Here is a 25477-nt window from a genome sequence, read left to right as displayed (position 1 = left end):
GCCGCTTTTGGAAGTATAGTGCTGAAATGCAGTCAATGATGGATGGGAGCTACGCTGGCCAATCTGGGAAGGGCACTGGGAATGCCACTGTCACAAAGCTGATGCATGGCCTGCCTCCTTGACAAAGGGGTCTCCATTAGACCTGCCAAAGAGCGACAGAAGTGGCAGCTAGCCCTTGAACCACTGCCGCTCTGCTGACAGCCTCCGCGGCTGCAGTGGGGAGGTGCAGGGAGATCCTGAGATTTATTCCCACGTCTGCTGCTGTCGTACTGTGTGGACAGAGAGAAATCATTTAACCTTTCTGTGCCGCCCCTCTCCTGTCATAAAATGATTACCCTTATACTGATGTTGTAGGAGTGGTCTCAGGTGTCATGGTGTGGCCAAGAAAAAGTGCGCTTGGATGCTAAAAATACTCATGGTATATGTCAATGTCAAGCGCTCCTGCAGATCAATGTTACATGCTGCCCTTCCTCCTCTTTTTCTCCAGATGCAAGAAGAAAAATGATGCTTTTGGCCACTGCTAGCTGCGGGTACAGGGCGCCGAGCTGAGATCTTCAGTCTGGCAGCCAGCATGGAAAAAAGATCTGTGTGGTTGTTCCCGGTGCTGGGTCCACCCAAGCAGATGGTTCCAGCTGAACGGCCAGAGACCTCTTCCCATCCATGTCTTTCTTACACTACTGGCAATGTTGCATCTGCTTAAAAATGAGACCCAAATCAATATGAAAAAAAAATAGTCTCTGAAATTATACCAGAATCACCAATCCTCGCTGCCATGGGCTTCCCATCCATGTCTTTCTTACACTACTGGCAATGTTGCATCTGCTTAAAAATGAGACCCAAATCAATATGAAAAAAAAATAGTCTCTGAAATTATACCAGAATCACCAATCCTCGCTGCCATGGGCACGTGGATTCCTGTCTGATGTGTTCACAGCTCGATGAATGATGTGGCACCAAAGCCGTATGAGTTGTCTATGTGAGTGCTCATACCTTGGCAGGTAAGAAAGATTGAAAGCATTGAACTAAATGCCAGGGCGAGAGATTCAAGTCTGTGTGCTTTGCTCAGCATTTGACGTGAGGCAGGAGCGTGCCCATCTCGTGGTGGTAAAGCCGCCTTGTATCCGAGCACAGCTCGTGCGGGGGACAGCTCGCGCTCTGCCCAGGCTGTCCTGAGCTGTCTGTGCCCATCTCTGCCCCGACTCACCTGAAGATTTTTCTTTCTGTTTCCTTCAACTATAAGTTCTTAAAAGCAAAGACTTCCTGGGGTTTGTGGCAACTCGGGAGTAACACGAGGGCAGCAAAAGTTTTGGCATTGAATCTGTTTATAAAGAACATTCTGTAACTTTTTATTTAATTATCAAACTGCCTCATCACTGATTCCCTCACACAGATGAGCGACTTTCGCTCCCACTTTTAAATCACGGGTCCTTGCTCTTGGAAAACTCTCTGTCTGGGTGTTCTTTAAATGTAAAGAGCAAAAGTCTATGACTTCATAAAATAGCCTCAATTTAAGAAATGAAGAATAATCCTGAGAGGAACAGAGGGGACAGATTTAGTTTATTGATATCTCAGCCAACTCTTCCACGTTGCTTCTGCAACTGCCACCAGGGAATCAAAATTCACCGCTAGCTTCAGCCCTGTCTGCCACGGCGCAGGAAATAAGTGTGAAGCCTGAGTAGCGATAGCCGGGGAGCGTTTAATAGGAGATTACGAGAGGAGCCGTGAGCCGTCCAGGAGCAGAAACGCTGCCAGACCTCAGCAGCCTGAGCTGCCCAGGGAAGGGAGAGGTGGGCTGCCGTGCGAAACCCTCCGGGCAAAGGCAGCCTGAGCTCCTTTGTGCTGGGGAAAGGTCTGCGAGGACGACCCGAAATGTCAGCGTATTGATTGTGCTGGGGTGACTGACAGCTGTCAAGGCGCTGCCAGATTTGGTGGGGTTGAGCTGAGGCGGCCAGGCAACGCGTCCTCAGACAGAAGGGCTTGTCTGGACCCATCCCTTGCGTTTATCTCCCCGGTGAAAAATTACTGCAATCTATTTTCTGTTTCCTTTTCCAACAGAAAAGTCTGAGGCGAAAGGTGGGTTTCAGACTGACATTTTTTTGAGGGGACGAGCGTGTCAGAGTCTCAAACGTAGAACATGCTGAAACAGGTCCTGGGGATGTAGACGTGGGGACGTTTTGCCCACAGGGAGAGACAGGACCTGCAGCTGCTCTTGCTGAGCGTGGGGAGGGGGAATGTGGTGTCCCACAGCCCAGCGATTCAACCAGCAAATACCATTTTAAAGCTGAAAAATAGAGACTTAAAAAAAGAATCTGGGAAGAAAACTATCCTCCATCATTTTTACACTGTTGTCCACAGCCCGTCTCACTCTCACAGGTTTTAACTTTTTAAAGATTATTCTGAAAACATGCATGCATGTCTCTGTGGAAAATAGCAATTATTATGTGCTACGGGGTTCTACCCATCATTACTTCTGTATAAGCAGGCATGGTAAAGCTATTTCGTTCAGCCTAGCAAATTAAATGAGCCCAGTTGCTGGAATGCAGAGCAGCAGCGTGATGAATGACGTACCAGTTGAACCCTATCGAGGGATTAAAGAAAACTTCCAAGTCATTTACAAAAAGGTAGAGCGCCGTCTATTTGCTCAGCACCATATAATTACAAGTAATCTAAAAACTGGAAAGGAAATGAAAGTGAAAAAATCAAATCTCTCTTTTGTTCTGGAAACAAAACAACAAAGAGAAATATTTTCCTTCTCAGCTCATTTTGGTTTCCATGCAAATACAGTCAGTGTGATAAACCTATCTGAACACTGGTGCTGTGCCAAGGATTTCTTCCTGGGTTTGGCTATTTTGATTTGGGTCTGTCATCAGATTGGATTTTTAAGAGAGTCTAAATGCAGGAATAGTGCTCGTTGTCTAATATTACACTAAGTAAGGGGGGGGGTGTGTGTGTGTGAGAAAATGCACAGAATAAGTCAAGCTACCTTTTGTGTTATATGATGTGAAAATTCCATAATGTGCCATGGACCTGAGCAAGCACTCTTCCCACCATCAGACAGAAGCTGTGAGAATGGTTAAAACCTGTGTTGCTCTCCCCAAAAGGTGATGCACACAAAGGGCTTAGAGAGCATTCCCTACACATGCCTGAAGCCCTGTGAGATTAGCTACAGCTAATCACACTAAATCCAGGGTTTAAAGTAAATTCATGGTCTAAGTCCTGCCTAAGAGATTATTCAGCAAAACAATGCTGGTTTTTATGCAAAGGGAAGGTGGATACAGGGGAGATGGATATGCTATTTATGACCACTGTGAACTCCCATTTCCATTTAACAAAGGCTTAACTCAAACCCAAGATTCAAATCTTTCGGGATTTCCAAATTTAGATTTCAGAACAGGGTCTTAAATGTCTAAAGCTTGACAGCTTGTAGATGAGGTTTAATGATGAATCAGTGTCGTTCACAGCTTAGTGCCATTATAGTCAATTTTAAGAGTACCACTTGGTTATTCAGCAGGTTCCCAGCAAAGCTGACCCGGTTCATCATGATCAGGCCTCGTGGCATCGTGCCTCGTTAGCCCGGATGGCAAGAGAGATCAGCCCTCCCCAACACGCTGCTGCAAACACGCTCACCCATCTCTCCGTGCCAGCCTGAGTTAGTATCACTTTCATTTTTTAATTAAAAGGTTTTGACCAGTGTTTTGCCAAAGTCGGTGTACCTGCATCAAATAAACTTGTAATATATAATAGAAATTAGGTCTATGAGATCTATTTCCCACCAGTTCTGGCTGATTGGCATCGGCCGCATTACCCTCCATTAACTCTTCATTAGAGATCATCAGCAATTCTGTTACTTTGACAGGTTCACCGTAAGGCTGATTAACCTATATTTATCCAGGTCGTCTCGTTTTCCCTTTGCAAATATTGCTCAGCTTGAGCAGCCCTGGAAGGCTGCAGCAGCCTGGAGAAAGCCACCCACTTCTCCTCGTTACCTATTATATGCAACATTTCTTCTCATCCAGAAAGCTTTCAGTTCTCAGACCAGGCTTTAGCTATAAATGTTTTCTCACTCTGTTCTGAAATCATAGCTTTCATGCTATTTAGTAAATTATTCTTAAGCAGTTTCCAATTATCATTCACACGCTGCTGTTTAAATTCCAATTAGCTCGTAATTATTTTTGGCTTTGCGCGATTGGCCACTTGAAAGCACCACACACTCACGCTTGAATATATATATATACACACACACACGCTTTATTGCATTAAATTATATTATCGGTTGGGGATTACTATGTTAGAGGCTTTGAAAACTCTTCCTGGGCTGCCTGGCTGACATGGCAGTGCATAGAGAGCTGCTTTTCACTTTTTCCACTTATTTTTGGAGTTTAGCACAGCCGCTGCATTAATCATATCTCTGCACACACCCTCCCGGTTCCCTGTGCATCGTCTGGGCTGTCAGCTAAACACCACAGAGGTCTGGCTGCTTTTTGTGAATGCCAGGGGGTTGTTGTGATCCAAAAAGACACCCCAGCAGAAAGCCAGGAGGAAACTTAGTTTAATATTTAATGTTTCCATAGGAATCATCTGTGTGTCTCTCTGCCACGTGGTGCAGACGTTGTCATGGCACAGAGCCTCAGCCTTCAGCGGGAGGAGAGAGCAAACACACATCACTCTCACTGAGTTCAGCGCGGTGGAAAAATCCATATAAAACATGCCTTTTCATTTAAAGAGCTGGTTACAACTCAAATAACTTCAGCCATTATATACAATGTGTTTGAAAGCTAAAAAAAAAAAAAGATATGCCTTCACTTAAAAGAAGGAGAAAGGATAAGCATGCCTGTGGACACTGGCTGAGACGTTTCCAATGCCTTTTTACGCAAGCAGAGCTGTGACTGTGGTCTGACCACGCAGGGGAATGCGTTTGCAGAGCACGGAGACTCCAGCATCCCGGCACGCCGCAGCTGACCACATCCCTGGTTCAGCACAGGGTCACTAATATCGGCTACCTGGAGCAAGAGCTCGTGTACGTGTGTGTCTCTGGGTCCTTTCCAAGCCATCGATGCTCATCCGTGAGCACGCTCTCCCAAGTAGGCAAAGCTCCTCAAAGCACAAAGCGGCACCTTCCTAAAAACCTAGGCACTTCATCAATTAACTGATTAGAAAGAAACACTCACTTCTCCGTAGACCAGACCGGTTTTAGCACACCAAGGCTGCAAAGAAAACCGTGGCTTTTGCAGATCATCATTTATGTCCCTTAAATTTTCCATCGGTGTGTCCATTCTCTAGCTGAGCATTGTTTAATCTCGTACTGCATTCATTGCAGAGAGGAGGCAGACGCTCAGCATGCCCTGAACTCGCTGCTCTATCACACACAGAGTTTCTTATTAATTTGCTGCAAGCCTTCAGCAGTGTGCAGAGCTGATTTTTCTTTTACTTTTCCTTGCTCCTTGCATGGACAAAAGCCAAGCTTTATAAATCAACTGTGTAAACAGAAATATCCTTCTTCCTTGAATGTGATTATTATTTCGAAAAAGGAGGCTGTCGTTTTAAGAGGCAGAAAACCTGTTTGATCTTGAGACACCGGCTCTGATGCCAGGTGCTGGTTACCATAACATTTTTCTTCTGTCCTAAGTTTCAGAGTAAAAATAAAAATATCTCATGTAGACTGGTTTTGGACAGTTTTTGACCAGCTAATATCATTTTCAGAGTCCCAAACACTCTTTCTATTGAGTTACATCTATAAACTATTTTTATATCCATACAAGTAAGCTCTCAGCGGTGGCCTCGCACCCCCCTGTGAAACCAGAGCTCTGCGCGGTTGCATTCCGATTATACAGTTTTTTTGCCTTGAAGAGCTTAGTCTAAAAATAGGCGATGAAGAATGGGAGAAGAGACGTGCCATCCCTAGGCGGGCGGAGGGGAGCTTTCCCAAAACCCCACGCCGTCAGCAGCAGAGCCAGGAACCAAACTCCAATCTCCAGGCTGCCGTCCCTCCGCTTTAAGTGCTTTGGCATTTGCGTTTGCGCTTTTGTTTGCATCGGTTCTTGTTGCAAGGATGAACTTGATGCAAAGCAGCTCCTGTGTCTCAGCAGGGCTAATAGGTATTATTTACTAATTGTGTTCTAATTATAAATATTTGCTGGATGATGAAGGAAAGAAACTATCCGAAGCGTGCTCAGGATGCACTGCTGATCTGCTTTTGGGAGGCAGATAGACCCAAATCCTGAAAAGGCATCGATGTCACCCATGTGGTGCCTCTACTGACAGTGACACAAATGTGTTAATGCAGAATATTTGCTTCTGGAGTTCAGGTGATTTGTGGGACCGAGTAAATGAATGCAGCAACTCCAACGGGGCGGCTTTGGAGGCATCGGTGCAGGACATGCGGGGGAACCTCTCCCTTCCATGAAAGGTGCTGACCAGCGCCAAGAGTAGAGCAGGGTACCTGGGAAACACGGTGAATGAGAAAAGATTACACAAATTGGTGTTTAATCCAGAATAGCGAAGATGACAGGAAAGGCTTTTGGCTGGCATTTGTGAGGCAAAGTCATTTCTTTACTTAGAGACTGTTTGAGGTCCCTCCAAAAAGAGGATGAGTAAGGTTTTTCTTTTCCTGGCAGCTTTGGAAAGGCTGCAGCCCTATTCCCCCCACCCTTGCTGTACTGGGCTCCATGTGCCCCTTTCCAGGTGCCTTCTGCCCACCACAGCCTGCTCCTGCCCGTCCGTGCGGGGCTGGGACGGGGACCACAGCTGCGGTGGGAGGGGATGGGGATGGGGACAGGGACAGGGATGGGGACGGGGGGGTCCAGGAAGGCTGGGCTGGAGAAGCGGGTGACTCATGGAGAGCTGGATGCTGCTCGGGTTCATGTTGGGACAGCAGCAAACCTCTACATTTCACCTCGCTGGTCCTTGCTAGCGGAGTCTCCCAAGCACAGCACTGGCAGCACGTGTAGATCTTCCCTCCCCCTTGATACGGGGGCAGCCCTCACTCCCAATAATCCTTATTCCCCCTCCTCATCACTCTGGATGCAGATTCTTGAATTTAAAAAAAAAAAAAAAATCATGCTGCAGTCTATTTTAATCACCCGCTAGTTTTATTCAACACCACCAATATAAAAACATTCCCAACATAAGTCATCTGTAAACGATTTGAATTCTCCTTTATATAACCCAGGTCCACCTACAGCTTTAAAGGTTGTTTTGCTCCTTCTTTAATTTTGAAAAGACGTGCAAAACCCCCTTTTCCGCCATGACAGCCGTCTGATCTAGGGCTCTGAGCTCTGGAGGATGGGTGACTGTGGGCAGTGGTACAGGGGTGCAGAGCATTTAGGAGCTGGGGCACATCGGCACCTGGAGCAGATTTGGGAGACCTTTCTGAGGACCTCGGCTATGTCCCCTGCCCGGCTGGGTCAGGGAGGGATGGGGAGGCTTTGGAGGGGTTTTGAAAAAGCAGAGAGGTTCCCAAGGCTCTCTCACATCTCATCCCTCCTTATGTAAGGCAGAGACTGTTTCCAAAAAAAAAAAAAAGGCATGACCTGGCCAGCCCGTGTCCCCATGGACTGGTGAGGTGTCACAGTGCTGGGGTCTGGTGCAGGGCAGGCGACAGAGCAGGAGGACTGCGGCGAGGAGTATTTAAAGCACCGAGTTGTGACCTGAAGTGGGGAAGGGCACTGCGAGAGGACAAAACACACCTTTCCCCTCCTGATGTTCTCAGGACAATCAAAAGCGATGCTTTTCTTTTTCAGTCTTGGGGCAGGAATGATGCTGGAGCTTGCACTCTATAGGGTACCCATCTCTTTTAGCTTCCTCTTTTACAATTAGTGGGAGGCAGTTGCAAAACAGAAAAAGAAAAAAGAAAGAACCACCACCCCCCCCCCAAAAAAAAGAAAAATTCAGAGCCCAAACCTGGTTTTAAATAAAACCACCAATGTGCTTTTTTCCAAGGGCTGGAAATAACCAAGTTTGCAATTTCAGCTAAGAAAGTGTGGGCACTAAAAATCAAACAGCACTGGTGCGGCACCGTTCTGCCCTGGGGCTGGGGACGCGTGCGATGTTCAGCACGCTCTGAAACCCCCGTGTCTGCTCCTTGCTGTCCTGAGTGACTTTGTCTCAGCAGTTCCTTGGACAAAAGCCATCTGCGCTACATCCCACATTATCTCCTGGCTCAGGGATGATCCTGCCAGCATGCAGCATGCATGACCCTGCCATGCTGTGCTCAGTTCTGCAGCCTCCTTGCTCCACGGTGGCTACTAGCCCTCCTGAGGGACTCACACGTGCCCAGGACCACCTTCTGCTCCTCTGCAGATGGGCCAGCCCGGGCAGGATGGCTTCTCTGAAGATGCCCTCTGCTCAGTCTCCTTCAGAGATGGTCTTCACGCCTCCCATCCCACACAGACCCTCGTGGCACCCCGGCTGTAATTGCTGCAGTTAGCCAGGGGAGCCGGTAATTCAGTCCCAATGAATGTGAAATAGTGGCAGCTTGCTCTCCAGCCATTTCTGGGTGTCGCGGAAGAGTTAGTGCAAACCACACCACCAGCAAACAGGTAGTGATGGGAGAAGACAGTCTGCAGGCACACGCTGAGGAAGTTTCACCCTTGTGCTTATGTTTGACCTTCCCTTCCTTTCCCATTCACAGGATGCTAATAGAAATCGCATCCGGCCACGGATGGTTTGGCATAAGGTGTTATCCCCTAAACCTGTGAAGCAGGGAGGGAAAACAGCATATTGCAGCTGCACATCACCTTCCTGAGATTGGCCCCAAACCTGCTCACACAGAAGCAAAGTGCTTTGTTTTTCAGCAGAGATGTGCATGGGACAGCGGGGGTGACCTCTTCCCTTAGCGCTGGCCTGTCCCCAGGCACCTGGCCGTGCACCCACACCTTCCCCCAGTGTCACTGCAGGGACAGGTTCCATCACTGCACCCCTTCAAGATGCCTTTGTCACCTTTACAGCTCATGCACAAAAGCCAGAGCTTTTATTATAGGCTTGTGTTGTTTGGGTTGTTTTTTTTTTTTTATTTATTCCTTTCTCCTGCCTAAAAAGATGCTGAAATCTCCCAAACAGAAATTATTTCCATGTGATCCCAGTACTTTCTTGGCTGGAACACTGGATGTGGTTTTGGGTCTGTGGTTTTTGATATTTTTTTTTTTATTATTCATAAATTTTTTGGTCTTCATTTCCATCATTGTGAGAGGCACTGTGCAACCCGACAGACTGGCTGCAAGTCCTAAGGAAACTATAGCAGGACAAAAGCACAGGAACCCAGCACGAGTTGAAGCAAGCAAAGAAACAAGAAAAAACCCTGCTTTTGCAAACAGCCTAGCTGCTGGGTTTCATAAGGAGCCGGACTGACTTTCAGTGTTTCATTTGGACTCCAGCTAGGAAGCTGCAGCCGCCACTGAGAACTAAAAAACCTGAATGAACGGCAGCTTTCATATTATGCATCCTGCTAAGCAACAGCAAGGAAAGTAAGAGACAGAGGGGTCTGAGTCACAAGGTAAGTTAAATGGATCTGAATAAGCTGGGGAAAAAAACCAAACCACTATTGCTATAGGGAACAAAGTGCTCCCACCCTGCAGAAGCAGGTTGCTTGGGTGAGTACTAAAAAGAGGTGGTCTCTGCCTGCGCTGCTTCGTCTTGCTTTTTCTGCTTCACAGCAGCAGGCAAACTAAGTGCAAGGCCAGGTTATTGCTGAGCTGGCTTTAATTTGTTCCTAATAACACTCCGCGTTTCGTTAACCACCCTTAGCACTCCAGAACGATGCTTTCTTCTAGTCTGATTTTGCTCTTAACTGGGGCTGAGCTGTGGGACAGGGAGGGAGCCCGATCTGATGCAGGCTCCCAGGGCAGAAAAAAAGCTGTTTCCTGGCATCCTCTGCAGACATGGAAACTTTCAGGGGATTCTGTTTCTCCAGCTTTGCCGGGGAACTGCCGCTGTTTGAAATGTGCCGCTCGCTCCTGAGCTGCAAGCAGGGGTTTGCGGCGGGGATGGGACGGTCCTGCCGCTGCCAGCACCCATGTCCCGGTGCTTCCACCCACCCAGGCGGGACGGCACGGCTCGGGACCCGCCGCAGGGACACCTCTGCCTCCTTTATCTCGGCACACAGAAAACCGAGCTCCCGGAGTGACTGGGTCAGCAGTGGCAAGTCACAGGAAAGCTGCCTTCACGCTGGGAAGGATGAAGGAGAGTTGGGTGCCTTCTACTTCGTCAGGGTGATTTGCTCTATCAGAGAAGCTGCCCTGGGAATGACTTACTGTAACTCGCCCCGTGCCTCGGCAGCGCCGGGCTGAATCACTGTCTGGGCTCGCTGCAGAGATGGGACCGCTTTCAAGAAGCCGCCCAGCCCGGAGCAGGGCCATTTCCAGGACATTGCAGGCATGTTCCTGGCATCGGAGGTGCAGGCAGGGACGAGGAGAAGGAGAGAGGGAAGAGTTGTTTGCTTAGGAACCAGCAAACATCCTTATGCTCCCTGTCTGCGCTGAGATAAGTGTGATAGCAGCCCCTGTCGCACTCCGGGAAAGGCAGTACCATGGGAAAATGCAGGTGCCCAGATCCTTTTCCATATAGGCACAGCCTCTCCTCCCATAGTGCCTGCAGGGGACTGTGTTAAATCCACACAATCCCCCAGGTCTAAGCACGTGCAGGTAATAGGAAGGGATGTTTGCTTGGGATCCTCATGTCTTCCCGTGCCTGGTCGGTGAAATCGGAGCTGGAGAGAGCACGTGGTGGCCACACGAGCCAGTGCTGCTCAGGGACAGCTCCTCCCGGGACAGAGGAACTAGGGCAATTCACCCACTTTGGAAATAGGCATATGCTAAAAAAGCACCAGAAAAATAAAAACCAACAAACCAGATAATTAGAAACAGAGCTACAAACTCACTGACCAAGTGTTCACTCAAGCCATTACAAATATAGATGCAGCTAACATCCCTGGAGCTCTCCATGGCCAGATCCTGGCTTTGCCTCCATTCCTGCCCCGCTCGCAGCTTACAGGGCTCAAACCGACCCGGTTGCCTCTAGCAGCACTCCCAACCGCTCTTCTGCATCACCCCAGTCCGTTGTATAAACACCGCGGACAAAAGGGCGTTAACATTGGTCATCTGCAAACCGCTACAGACAGTGGAAATTTTTAAACCACATTGCTTTTTAGGATCTGAATATTCTTGTCTGCAAGCCCTCAAATCACTGCGTGGCTGCAGATAGGCTACTGCTGCTCAGCTCGAGTGAAGCATCTCTGCGGCATCGTGTTGGAGAGGAGCAGCCCCGCGCTCGGCTCTGGCACCGCCGCAAAGGAACCCATGAGCTGTCGCAGCTTTGCCTTGGAAAATGCACAAGCTCCTTCAATGTTTTCGGCTCTTCTACACTAAGTTGCTCATGAAGAAATTTTAGATCCTCCTGGGGAAGAAAATAAAAAAAAACCCTCTGAACAACTCATTTCCAAGAGGAAGTCCAGTGTCCAGACAAACCCGGCCCTAACGATGCTTCGTTTCCTGCTGCTGGCAATGCAAGGAGCTCTGGAGCAGTGAGGAGGTCGAGGCTTGAAAGAAGACAAAAGGTAAAAAAGCAGAACTGGAATATTTTCCGCCTCTGGAACGACGCCGAGGTTCGCGGCTGACACATCCATGTGTTTTCCATCTCTGTGGCACAAGAAAGGTTTTAGTCTTAACTGCCCTCTTGGGTTTTCAGTCAAGATTTGTCACTAATTAACATGGGCAGTGGCTGGCGTTGTCCTGTGTGCCGTGAATTTAAAGAAAAGATAGTCATAGATTGCTTTTCTGAGTAGAGCCCTAGGAATAACAGGAAGGAAAACGTTAGCAGAAATTTAAAGCACGGCTCAGGGATCCAAGAGCAATTTCTGCCTTTTAAACTCTCAATATCGCAGCATGTGAGCTCAGCACAGTTATTAGTGGGATTTATTCTTCGAGCATCTGCACAAGGTAAGGACATACTTCCACTGTACCCAGTGAAAACACGGGCTGGGGTAGGTTAGCGTAGATCTGTACCTTTGACATGACCTATACATCCCATGAGGGCTGCTTGCGGTGCCAATGGACCAGACAAGGTTTGGCCAAGCTCAGGTTCCAAACTCCACATTGCTAACCTAACGGAAAACCTTTTGGTCCAGCCTCCAGCCTGACTTGCTTTGCCTTCTTGCTTAATTTTCTCCGTATGAAGAGCAAGTAAGCTCTTTTTGCAGATATTGTGGGGATTTCTTATCATTTCTATTGCCCAGACGTGTTACTTTATATTAAAGTGTTAAAATTCTTCAGGTACACAGAGTGATTAAAAAGCTTTGCATGAGCAAATGCACCTCATACATAAGCTGTCTACCTTGAGCTATAAGATTAAACTCAATCATGAACCAAAAAAAAAAAAAAAAAAAAATCAGTCAAGGTCCTCTCCAGCTGTAATAGTGTCAAGAAAATATATTTAAATAAGAAGTTGCACACAAGAAGAAAGGATCATATCATTTAACTCCCTGAACTGGAACTAATGGTTTCTGCCTTTCCCTAGCAAAGGTTTGTGGCATCTCTGAAGCCCTGCATGGGAGGAATATAGCTTTTTTTGCTGGCAGACACGGGGAATGCCAGGTGTCGCTGGAAAACCAGCACTTTCGATGCACATTTTTCATAGCAGGTAAAAAATGCATAAATAAAAAGCTTGATAGATTATATTTAAGTCAGGGTACTTTCAAGGTCAGTGCAAAACAAAAATACATTATTTAATAATCTTCTTGATGGTTCTGCCTTGGATTGAGCACGGTAGACAACAGTGTCCCTGGTTTGGGCATTGCATCCTCACCAGCACTGTGAGGCAGCAGCTGCTAAAGGGTTTGTATTGCCAGCTCTGGTTAGAAAGACGGACACACCCTTGCAAAAGGGTCTGAACAATGGGAGTGTTTGAATTTAATGCAAGGAGACTGGTATTTTTTCCCTTGCTTTTTCTTCCTGTTTTGGGCCAGGCAGAAATAGCTGAACAAACAATCCTTTTCGCTAATATTTTAATCTTGTCTTTCTACTCAGAAATTCAGAGGGGGAGAAAAGGGACAGAAAAAGCAAACAGTCTTTTTAAACCTTAGCTAAAGGGTAGTTTCAGTCAAATAAACCTTTCATTACATTTAAACAGCTCTCCAACAATAACATATATTCTAATGTTATAATGAACACAACCACCAGCCATCCTCATCACCAAATCTCACTGAAATTGACTGCCTTTTCATCAGGTTCAGATGCCTCGTTTCATCACTCATAAATTTTCATTTTGTTTGCCAAAATATTGCCCAAAAGATAGATCTGCCCATTTAGCACATGCAGAATTTCTTCCTCAGTATCCGATTAAATTCACACTCGGTTGTTGGGTTTCATCCTGGTTCCACTTGCAGAGGCTGGGGGCTGTGTTCTGCTTCATGGCTTTGGAGCGGGGACTCTTGAAAGCGTCACAGGAAGAACATATAATTTATCTTGAAATTACCTATTGCAACCAAACGGGCTCTGCGCTCAGCCTCGTGCTGAACTTTCTGCTTCACAAGCATTTTGCAAGAAGCATCAGAAGCATCATAACAATTTACGCTTTTCTACATGTCACTGCAAGCTTTTCAACTGAAACATTTCAAACTCATCAATTGTCAATCAACTGTTTCAAAATGAACCCAAGCTAAAGCAGAGCCAAAGAAGCTGAACTGAAAAAATGGTTTTGAGAGAGGGAGGGCTGAGACCATCTTCTTATCCTCGGGTGAAACATTTACAGACTGCAAAGTTTCCAAACACAGGAGATGAGTTTTCCTCCCAGCCGTTAGGATGTCTGTGTATCTGTCATCACCTTTGGGTTTTTCTACCGAATAGTAAAAACAAGATTTCTGAATCAAACCAGGTGGCGAATTTCAGGTTCCCAGTATGGAACACAAAGACAATAATTTATACTTCCAGTTTTAATCTGTTGCTTTCAGGATGCTCCCGTCCGTCTCTGGAGACGGTTCGTGAAGGATGACCAAGGAGGAATGTACTTTGTTTTGCAGCCTCGGGACATTCAGTGCAGTACTAATGCATCATTTCAGGCGCTAACGAGCGTGTCGGACTGTGGTGGGAAGGAGGATGGATGTCCCTCCCGTGCGGGGATCTGAATGATGTGCGGGAGAGGCAGCCTCCCAGCCTGTGCTCTGGTGAGTCGTGGCCATGGCAGGGCAAAGCCGCGTTTGTTGTTTGCTGTCTTCTGAAGAAGATAAACCTATGCAGCTGGAGTCAAATCCGTCATCGCCACGTTTGACAAAATAAGGTCACAATAATTATCTTTAAGGGAAAAAACAAATGGCTGAAAGCAACCTCTCGCTTCACCTCACAGATCTTAAATTTTAAGCTTCATCCTTTTTGTATCTTTTTTTTTTTTTTTAAGGCATCAGATTTGACTTCACCACCACAAGAGTTATATTTGCTTCTCCTCTGAAATTTGGCTCAAATCACTCTTTTCTCTGGATTGACATGATCTTGTTACAAGAAAATCCTTACCAGGTTTGTGTCCTTTCCTGTTGCACATTTGATTTCTCTGGTTTGAGGTTTTCCTTCACCTGATCTCCGGTTTTGCGCTGGATGTCTTTCAAACATAATCCCACACTGCTGAATTCATCATTCTTTTCTTGCAGTCCTCTCGGACTCCTTTGTCTCCACCGCTTTCCTATTTTACTTCTCCTGTCCTTTCTTGTTTGTTATGAGCAGACTGCAAATGTGAAACTGTTTATTCACATACATCATTAAGGTTTCACCTAACCACAGATATTGCAACCAAATACATGTTTCTGCCACGTTAGTTAACTAACTTCACTAACTCCTGAATGAAAATGTGGTGGTGGGGTTTTGGCTCTAGAATGCCCTGAACTGACAGGATTGTTGCAGCATTTGCTCCATTTTTCTTCCAAATGCAATTTCTAGCCAACAACTTGAATAAGTGTTCTTCGTGAATCATGCAAGTGGCCACGATTTCTTCAACGGGTGCTTGGATTACTGTAATGTGAAACATGCACAACCTGAACACTGATTTTTCACCCAGACTTTTTTTTTTTCCCCTCTTTAAGTCACTTCTAAAAATAGGAAAGTAATTCATCTTAGGGAGAATAATGGCCTATAAAAATGTAATTTCTTCATATTTATGAATCCTTTCCCTTCCGCCTATTATGAATACCCCTCTTAATGAATGCTCTTTCTCCTTCATGAAGGTATTACGAGCAATTAGGTCCTCCAGTTTTAATGTTCTGATAATGTAATCAAATGCCCTACACTTTAACCCCCAGGTTATTGACTACCCACGCTCCTGAGAATAGCTTTTAGTCCCAAAGAGGATATGTGGGGCCTGATTGCAGGGGACTCTGAGTGAAACTGGGGTCTTCTTTAGACCGTCATGTATGTGCACAAACTGTAATCGCTGCAGAGGAGATGCCAGAAACATTACGCAGACCCCAAATGCTCTCTGTGGTCCAAACTTTCAGTTCTGGGCACATACGGGCTGGTTATTTATGACCTGCTGCCCATTTAGACTTGCATTGCATTTCTTTTCCTGTTTGGCAGCACTAAGATGGCTTAAGAAGTTAATGAAAATTAAAAAGGGCTTAATGGAAATGAAATTCAGGCCCTGAACACTGATATAAAAGGAGTATTAATCCCTCCTCAGACTAGTACCTAGAATGAGATACAATTATGAATAGAAAGATCATTTCAAGTTAGGACAGATTTGATGAAAGAACTTTCACTACTGTCAGAAGGAAAGTTATTATGTTGCTGCTAATAACTATTCATCAGGTTTCCAGGGAGCTGGATTACACCAAGTAATAAAAGGTGTGAATGACAGTTCTTTTGGGACAGGTAAGAACTAGAAGAAAGCACCTCCCAAGAATGCCAGTACAATCCAAGTACCTTGCCCCGTACTGACACTTTTTTTCCATATTTTTCCCAGCTGGTCCATTTTGTGCCCAGTGAAGCCTTTGTAGAGCTCCAAGACAGGATTCCCTCCTGCTGCAGATGGGACCTGTGTGTTCATTAAGCTATTTCTGAAAGCCAGGACATCTAGCTACTACCTTCCCCACCTATTCCAGGAATTAAAGCTGGTAGAAGAGGAGCTGTAAAAGCTGTTCCCAGCCTGAGGTCAACAAGAGTCCATCTGACTAATTGGACTTTGGATAAGGTCCAAAAAGGCATCAGGCCAAAAGCTGTCTTGTACGAAACACCACTGCAATCAGTAGAATGACCCTAATTATACAGGGTATGAGGAGGCAGTCGCCTGTCTCCAGCTCCAATCCCTCCCTAGGAAGGAGGGCAATGGGGAGCTAGAGAAAATTCACCTCCTTTGCACCACCTGAAACATTTTCTTTCTCTTCATTTCACCCAGTACTCGGGGCCTTTGGAGCTTTCCAGTAGCAGATAAAAGTGTAAGAGGTGATCTCAAAAACTAGTGCTTGTGCAGAGCAAATCCCAGTTCAGTCTGTTTGTTGCAGCTATTTGGGCTTCCATTCTGCACACTGGGAAATAGAAATGGAAAGCGTACACAGAAATTCTGCTAGGAAGAGCACATGGATATGGTCAAAGCCACAAACTTCTTGGCAAAGTAACCTTGGAAAGAGGTTACCAGCAGGAGGCTGCGAGAGGCTATCTAAAGAGGCAAATGCTTTTGATTTCTTTTAGTTTCATTTCCCTTCAGGTTTTTCCTCAAAAAAAAAAAAATCAGGTTTAGGTTCTATATTTAAATAAAGTTTCATTTTCTGCATGTCATTTTGACTTTTTCAGGATAACAATGCAATAAACAAACCAACAGAGCAACACTTTGTATCTTTTACCCAGCACCTTTCGCAAGGGCTGTTCCAACAGCAGCCAGGCACCAAGCGTGCCTTGACCAGAGCTTGCTACGACAGCTTTAAGCATCTCAGGCTTAGCTTCCGATCTCAGCAGGTTTCGGGGTTTTTTGTTGTTTGGTGGGGTTTTTTTTTTTTCCTTCTTTTGTTTACCTGGTGTCTCTTGTCAAATATTTCAACTGTAGGTAATGAGAGACAGGGATTGCCTTTTTCATTGCTTGTAAACAGTACACAGGTGGGCACCCTTCCTACCTGGAGTCTCCTGGTGCCACTACAAGATAAGCTAATAATTAATCAGAAGAAACGCACCTTGTGGTAACATTAACAGATGGCCCATCAGAAGGTCTGATTAGAATCATCATGTTAATCATTTCTGTTCCTTTGCTCGGTCCAGCTGGCTCCGCTGAAGATGAGCACCATGTTTCTCCTGCTCTTGCTGTCCACTGCAAACGTCAGCGCGGAAAAGGGTCTGCCGAGACGGGAACCGCGACGTCTCTCGTGTGTGCGATGCTGTGGGCCTTCAGAGCAGCCCATCTCCATCATCTCCTCACGATACACAAGGATGAGCAGCGACCCTGCCTATTCGGTACCCAAAGTCCAGCCCACCATAGATATCACCATCCTCAAAGGTGGGTAAAGCTGACTACTGCGATAACATCCTTTATCTTACTTGCTCACCTTCATTTTGCACGCTGTGCTCTTCCGTACACTAAGAAACTCTTCCACTTCATTTACCCAAAAGAAGGTCAAGAGGTGACATGGCACAGGCTGTAATTATGTGCAAGTGACAAGAGTTGGCAAAAGGCTCTAATCCATCCAAAAGCAGAATCACTGGAAGCTCAAGTTAAGTCACACTAAAAACTAGATGCAAATATTATCACAGAATTACTGAACGGTAGGGTTAGAAACTAGGAAAGACTCTCACTCCCTTTTCCATTGCACATTTTTTGTCTCAGTAGAGCAGACAAACAAAAATTAAGCATATCATACAGGAGATGTGCCAGGAGTCCTGTGAGCGGGGATACACAGACCCAACAAAGCCAACCACCTCTCCCAGGCCCAAATCAGACCTCAGGAAAATCAATAACTTTTCTTGCCCTAACATCTGCACAAAGGGGCTGGGTTCATGAACACTGGATTCATGTAACCAGTCTGGTCAGGCGATGGAGTTCCAGTATTGGACATCAAACATTGGCACCACAAGCTCAGTGGAGCCAAGCTTTCACCTGACATTTTTATCTTTCTGAGAATTAGGAAGGTGCTGGTGTCTGACCAATGCTTCCAGATATCTGTGCTGGGAAAACAGTGGTTTAGCAGCTGCTTTGCTGGTTAACTCCAGCAGGATGTGTCTGCAGCTTGGGCTTCGTATACTTGTGTTTGACAAGGGTTTCCTTTATGCTTGCAGGGGAGAAGGGTGAAATGGGAGAGAAAGGGTATCCTGGAGCAGTTGGGAAGGAAGGAGAAAGAGGGCTACGTGGCTTTAATGGACGGAAGGGACAGAAAGGGCAGCCTGGCCCCCAAGGCCATTCCTGCAAGCAGCTCTATGCAGCTTTCTCAGTGGGTCGGAGAAAACCCCTTCATAGCTCAGACTACTTCCAGCACGTCACTTTTGACACCGAGTTCGTGAACCTCTACAAGCACTTCAACATGTTCTCGGGGAAGTTCTTCTGCTACGTGGCAGGAATCTACTACTTCAGCCTCAACGTCCACACCTGGAACTTCAAGGAGACCTACCTGCACTTGATGAAGAATGAGAAAGAGGTGGCCATCCTCTACGCCCAGCCCAGTGATCGGAGCATCATGCAGAGCCAGAGCCTGATGCTGGACCTGCAGGAAGGAGAGGAGGTCTGGGTGAGGATGTTCAAGCGGGAGCGAGAAAATGCCATCTATAGCGAGGAGTCTGATGTTTACATCATCTTCAATGGCCATTTAATCAAGCCAGCCGTAGAGTAGCCATTCTTCAGCTTTAGGCTCAAAGCTTTGGCAGATACGTTAGTGTCTTCCCTCTTAGAAACGCGTATGTCTAGTTCCACTCAGAAGGATTACAGGCTTCCTGGCCTGCTGACAGGGTTGTCTGTCCATGCCAAGGACACCTATATGGATGGAGGTGACTTTCAAGGTGATGCAAGCTGCACAATTACTGAGAAGGCTTCAGCCCTTATGTGCCCTGGAGAAGACACATGTGGAAGGCCACAGTTCTGCAGCCCTGTATAGACCCCCAGTAACATCCCTAAAGAGTCTGTCAAGTTGGTAGCAAAAATTTAACTTCTTTGCTCTGCATTAGAGAAGACATTTTAATTGTATCCAAGGATCATCTTCAGGTGCCAGTTATCCAGGTGCTAGTTAAGGAATGTCATTACTCCTACAACAATACGTGGGTATCTTTGCAGTGTGCAGTATTGCTAATAAAAGCCCACACTCACCAGCACCTACACCAGGTCTGCTCCACTCAGGTAGGCAAGAACACACCAGTGTTAAGAACAATATTTTGCACAGTATATTTACCCCAAATTATGTTTGTGTTCCATTTCATGTAATATTATATTCTGAGAGCATAATGCTAGAATTGGATAAATAACAGCATATTGATCTGGCAAAGCTTTTTCAGAGGCACATAGATTTAAGTACATCTTAAGTACAGTAGCCACATGCTATAACTTTGCTAGACTTCTGTACTGCTAGCAATATTTCTCACACTCCAACATGGCTGGGAAAGCGTGTATTTCCCATTTTAAGGAAAATGGTGGGCCCTGCCTTAGGTTCCAATTTCAGAGTGCTCATTACCAAGCTGGAAGTTGAGGGCATGCTCATGTCTGAAAATTACCTTCTTATAGCACCCCCATTTCTGGAAAGTGGAGAAGAAAACTGGAAAGAAAAAAAGGTGCTTTACAGCAAGCAGTGACATTTTAGGAGATTTGGTTTCTTTTTTCCTAAAAAATTATTGATGTAACAGTGGAAAGGTACATGCAGCAGCAAGAAACATCATTTTTCCCAGTTCCTCCTTGCCCATTCCCCCAGTCTTTTGTTTGCATCCCAAGCCATTTGTATGAAGCATATGTGAAAAGTTCTTGCTAGGCAAACTGCTTCACTGCTGTACCTCGCCTATCCACAGCTGTTTGGAAAAGTAGCTGAAATAAAGATATTGCTTTGAGTACACTTGCTTTGAGTACCCTGGGTTTGTTTATCTTCTCTCCATGCGCTTTTTCACAGTACAGGTCTAAAAGCACTAGACTGAATATCCAGTCCCATATAACAGTCTCAGGCGGCAGTTTTAGTTACTTTAACACCAAAGGACTCCAGAAACTAGACTGACATCAACTCCTCTCCTTGCAGACCAGTAAACAGCCATCATCAAGTATCAGGAGGGGTAGACAGAAGTTAACCACTTGCTGTAAAATAAATGCCAAATCTTTGAGATCTCACAACCTTCATGAAGATCAGAACTTTAAGTAGCTTATCTGTGAAGTAAATGCATGATGAAAATGGGTCTACAAGACTTGAAATATCATATCTGCTCCTGCTTCCACCACAGCCTGCAACCCTGAAAAGTGGGAAACTCGCACAGCTTTAAAAAAAACACTCCCAAGGGCATTTTATGCAGATTCTCCACTGACCTGCTGCCAGATATACCAGCTGCTTAGGTCAGGCCATTGCACAGCATTTCCTTCCCACCCTCCTAAAAAAGTTTCCAAATCAGCTGTTTTCATTAGGATGATGGTAAAAGCCCTAATGGCTGCATTGCTTATTTGCAGCACACCGCTTAGTACCGAGAGCTCTAACAGGGAGATGCCAGCCCTGAGCAAACACATGCACATGTAGAAACCTTTCCACTACACTGGACGCAGTGAAGGCATTTGCAGACTGTTTTTTCCCCAATCACATACCACATTTGAGAGCTCCAAATCTTTTTTGCCCTCCTTTGTCCCTAGCTTTGAATCATTCCCCACCCAGGCTTAGATTTTGCAGCTGCAGAAAGTCAAACTCCACTTGCAGGGTTCCACTGGCAGAGCACCGCATGAGATGCCTGCGGTGGAGCAGGGATCATTCACCAAGGCTGATGGAGTCACAGGGCTATCTAACATTCCTCACATATCAAGCAGTTTCACCACAGCTTCAGCTCACTCCCATCTGCAGCTCACTGCATTGACTATAATTAAAAAGAAAAAAATTATCCAGCCCTCTTCAAATGTCATGCCCAGCTGGAGTTATTGACAGTGCTTAATCCAGCATCGGAAAAAACACACCCAGAACATGTTCATGTTCAAGCTGCATTGAGTTTGGAAAAGTTACTTTCTACTAGGAAGCAAGCAAAAATCCATCCATCTATATCACTATATAGGCATATTTCCATAACACCTAGACACACAGTTAGAGACAGCCTGATTACTGAAGCAATAGGACACATTCAAAATGCTCATGACCAATATGCCAGTGGCATAAGCAGGTAAATCATTAAAGCCACATTGGTTTCAGGTGCAGAATAACCTTTCAAATAATAAAAGAGGTTATTGGGTTGCATATATTATTCAAATTAGTCATTTATACCATAAAAGAACTAGAAGTCTCAACCTGCCAAGTTCTTTGGGGAAAAATTGAAATATCTAAAAAGCCTAACATACAAAGAGATTCCTACTGCCAGCTTTTGAATGCATTCATCAGGGGTTTTTTTCCAACTTCAAGGGCTGGGACAAGCATCCCTGTTTAGAGAAGTTTAATGAGCCAAATCCAAAGCACAAATATTTGGGATCTGCTCATCAACATACAGGAAGCCTGCCAGGGTATCTCTTATAGGAACAGAATTTAAATCCCTTTTTTTCCCAGCAATATGTGGCTTGGAGAGCTAAACTTTGAAAAAGCTTTTTAAGTTCTCTTTTGAAGACGAGAAAGTGGGGGATTTAGGTGCTGAAATTAAATGCAAAGGAAAAAACTTAATTTGTATTTATTTTTCCAATTATTTCCCTAAATTGGCACTTTGCATTTTATGCTTTGAAATATGTCATCAGGGATCTGTCAGAATCTTTTTTCCAAATCCTTCAGTGAACAGCATTATACAGAAATGACAAAACTGCCTCAGCTGTCATAAATCCCAGGTGCATTTTATTAAGAAACATTAGCTCTCCTGTAGGTCCCTCTCACCCCAAGATCCTTGTGCAAGACGAAGACCCCATGGTACAAAGCACCAATAAACCCATTTGCCAAAATAACCTTACCTGTCCTTGGGGCAGGGCCAGAAAGAGGGGAAGCAGAAGAACCTGTTGAGATCATGTACAAGGACTTGTAAATAGAGAATGGGAGCCTTCTATAACAACAGAAGGATTACAGAAAACATCAGATGAGAAGCATCTACCCCCCCAAAATCTCTTTTGGTTGGCATAGGCAGATTAAAACAGACTTTAAGACAACATACCTTTTACTTTCTGACTGCAAATCTGTATGAGATTTACACTTACTAGCCCAAACTTCGGCAAATAGGGAGGAGATAAACTCATCTAACATCGTCTCCTTCATTTCTTTGGCATCAGAGCCCCAGAAGAGCACCTCACAAGGAGACAGTATGCCAGGACAGCATCTGTCCTTGTGCCAAAAAGGTGATGAACGGAAGAGAGCAAGCAAATGACCTGCCCATATCCACTGGGTATAGGATAAGATTTATGTTCAATATAAGGAAAAAACACTTCAAGTAGAAGGAGAATCAGACCCTGCAACTGGCTGCAGCATGAAAGACAAGCTCTCCATCCCTGGAAGCCTTCGATGGCATCCTAGGATCTGCCAGGAACAATAAGGACAGCTCTGGCTTAGAGCAGGGGAATGCACCACATAGCTGCACACTACTCCTTTAACCTTCTTTTCCTGTAGGTTTAAGTTTCAGCTTTTTTTTATTGAGAAAAGCCTGAAAAAGCCACAAAAATAGCTCCCACTAAAAATCCCCATATGAAGAAGCTGAGCCAGGCCTGCTTTCACATTACTTTAAATATGCTTCAGCTACAATTTCCAATATCACAAACCCACACGTAAGAAATCCTGCAGCACAGCTCAGGAATTACTGGGAAACTATCTGCCCCATTGAATCCTGTGCTTAAATCTGTCTTATGACTTCCAAATGTGCTCATTCACTACCCTTCCTTACATGATTGCACTAAATGGAGCATTGCATTATGACTTGTAGCATTTCTGTAGTTCTTACTTAGCTACATAATTGCTCTATAACTTGGTTTTGCTCATTTGCTCTGTTCTTACCTTGCAGATGTAAGACAGGAAAAAATCCTTGCACTTGCAGACTTAACCTAAAAACACCACTTCTCTGAGTTCAAATACAGAAGCATCTGACTTCTAAGAGTCTGACCCTCTTTTCTTTAGGAGCTTAAAATAGTCCAGACTTCCCTTCCCCTTACTCCCCCTCCCCTTTTTCTTTTCCTAAAGCAGAATTTAGGGGTGGTGCTTGAAATCCTCTTTATATGCAGAAACAGCAAATTACTTGGAGCCCACCTGTGTCTGCCTTAACAAGCTGAGGGGCTATATAAGGCACCAGTAAAGGCTGGGGTACTTTTGGGGTAGGTGAGTTTCATGTAGAGTTAATGAGTGAGGTGCTGGGGAAAAATTAGAGATGAGCATTTTCCCTTAGTATTTAATAGAGGATTAGAGAAGGCACTATATTTCACAGTACATTGAGTGCACTTATGTCTTCTCTGTTGCCTGTGATGAGCTGCAGCAGTAATGAGTTGCTCCAGGGACCCTTCTTGGGTCCTATTGCTGGTCCTGCAACTTCTGTACTGACCTAGCAGAAGACCTTGCTCTTAAAGAATGTAGTGCTTTTTTGTGCAGTCTTTAAATAATGCTGTAACTACTCAGACTCTCTTGAAAGAGGTGTTAAAGGGCTTATAATCCTGGCTGTGACAAACAACCAGTGTTCAGGTTAATAGTTCTTACAGGGCTATTAGAGCTCATTATACCTGGCAGAGCTGGTGACTGGGCTGGTGCTTAGTGCTCTTGATGCCAAATGGCATCAAGGAAACTAAAAACCTCTGTGTGCTCTTTGTTTTCTCTCCTAATTATTCTGTTCCTGCATGCTTGCTTCTGGTCAAAGCCTGCTGCTCTGTACTGTCAGTCTTGTCTAAGTTGATTAAACTTCTGAACGCGTTCATTGACTCTCTGAGACTGTTCTGGTGAGCTGCAAAGCAAAAGTCGTCTCCTTTAAGAGAGCCCTTCTTATAGCACTTTCTAATTCTCAATAAATGGAGCAGCAGGTGAAGATTAGGTCTTCATCTTACTGTAGGTTTAGCAGCGAAGGTGGAGCACAGTTAATTGTCTTGCTCGCACCCCTATGATAGTAATGAGTAGTCAAAGCCAGGTGAGAAGAGGACCGGGGAGGACTGACACTGTCCCCTGAGCTAACCACTAAAGCAATCTGGCTCCTGTGCTCTCCCCTGCTCATGCTGTGCTTGTGCTGTCCTGGAGAGAGTTTGTGCTCATCCTGCTGCTGCTCCCTGCTTTGCAGCAGCTCTCTGAGCCAGGGTTAGGGGTGCTGCTAAGCCTGAAATCTTGCTCTGTGCTCAGTCTTTCAGCTGTGCTCTTCAAGGATAGCCTCATTCCTTGATTTGATTTCAGCCTGCAGCAATAAGCCATCCCTTAGTAACTGCTGTAATCACAGTTCTCTTCTGGCTGATCAGAAGCTTAGTAAGGGCTGTGAGCTACTGTGAATCAGGCTTTCCCCAGCCAAATGAGGCTGGTAAAATCCCTACTCAGCCAACTTTCACTCAAAATGTTAAATTCCCCTAAATTCTAGCTCTTTGTGTGTTTTTTCTGTCTGTAAATATTCAGAATGGGACCTGATGGCAAACATGCTTCTCCCCAGCAGCAGTTTAGCGTTGCTCCTTCGATGCCATGTTGGGCACGCAGCGTTCAGGCGGGCTGTGCTATAAGCCTGTCTGGGCACTAAGCAGTTTGCTCTGAAGTTTGGAAGTTTGATTATCTGGTGCTTAAATATCAGCTGCTCGGTGGATTAGCTAATATTGCAAACACAAGCTAATATTTCTCGCTGCATCCCGCCTGCTCTGTTTACGGTGCTCACCTCCCTCTGTCCTAGGGATGCTGCAATGTGTTGCAGCGGGGATATCCAAGAGATCCTGCATTCCCACCTTCTTGCAGCCTTTTTGGGGGGTCAAGAGGCTGTTTTTGGTGAGGTTTCATCCCTCCTCACTTTCTGGAAGCATCCTTCTCTGTCGGTCAGGGTAAGTGCAAAAGGAACCTCTGCCTTCGGCAAACTGCTTTCTTCCTCTCAATAAGGGAAACTTTTATTTTACAACGGGAACAGGCAGATAACATCAATGCAGATAAGGAAACTAGGCAACAAATAAAGCTAATGGGTTGCGTTTGGATGAGTTGAATAGAACTTAATGATTCTAGTAAGAACCTATTCACTAACAAAGATTTAAAGTAGCAGATAAAATGCAGCCGATAGAATAGGAAAGTGTTAAAACAAATAGAAACCACTTACAAGCCAGGGAGCAATACATAGCTAAATGGCTGGAGACTTTGGCCTGCACATGCTCTGCGGGCATCGGCTGATTCCCCACCCTCCCCCTTTGGTCTGCTGGGGTAGAAGGTTGGGAATGGCATTTCCCAAGCCACTGGTTTGGGGTGTCCCAGGACAGA

The 25477-nt window shown here is 45.5% G+C and overlaps 1 protein-coding gene across 4 annotated transcripts; it reads left to right on the top strand.

Annotated features, from left to right (window-relative positions):
* Positions 1-9005: 9005 nt before the first annotated feature.
* On the top strand, positions 9006-19958 carry C1QTNF8 (C1q and TNF related 8). Of its 4 annotated transcripts, none has more exons than XM_030002485.2 (4): positions 9006-9490; positions 14383-14498; positions 17220-17454; positions 18231-19958. In XM_030002485.2, the coding sequence occupies exons 2-4, from the start codon at positions 14469-14471 to the stop codon at positions 18776-18778; spliced, it is 813 nt and encodes a 270-aa protein (XP_029858345.1). In that variant the 5' UTR covers positions 9006-9490; positions 14383-14468; the 3' UTR covers positions 18779-19958. The 4 variants fall into 4 exon arrangements, with proteins under 4 accessions (XP_029858345.1, XP_029858346.1, XP_029858347.1 ...); XM_030002483.2 differs by lacking the exon at positions 9006-9490 and adding an exon at positions 11469-11548; XM_030002486.2 differs by lacking the exon at positions 14383-14498 and having other exon boundaries at positions 9007-9490.
* The last annotated feature ends 5519 nt before the right edge of the window (positions 19959-25477 follow it).

Source organism: Aquila chrysaetos, chromosome 25 (assembly GCF_900496995.4).
Source record: "Aquila chrysaetos chrysaetos chromosome 25, bAquChr1.4, whole genome shotgun sequence".
Taxonomy (NCBI): Eukaryota; Metazoa; Chordata; class Aves; order Accipitriformes; family Accipitridae; genus Aquila; species Aquila chrysaetos.
The sequence above is the reverse complement of the archived record's forward strand: the minus strand, read 5'-3'. Positions and strand labels throughout refer to the sequence as shown.

Bases quoted from the DNA above. Each gene is read 5' to 3' on its own strand.
- C1QTNF8 (XM_030002485.2), top strand. From the start codon at position 14,469: ATGATCTTGTTACAAGAAAATCCTTACCAG. The intron at 14,499-17,219 runs GTTTGTGTCCTT...TGCTCGGTCCAG, and splicing joins TACAAGAAAATCCTTACCAG to CTGGCTCCGCTGAAGATGAG. The intron at 17,455-18,230 runs GTGGGTAAAGCT...TTATGCTTGCAG, and splicing joins AGATATCACCATCCTCAAAG to GGGAGAAGGGTGAAATGGGA.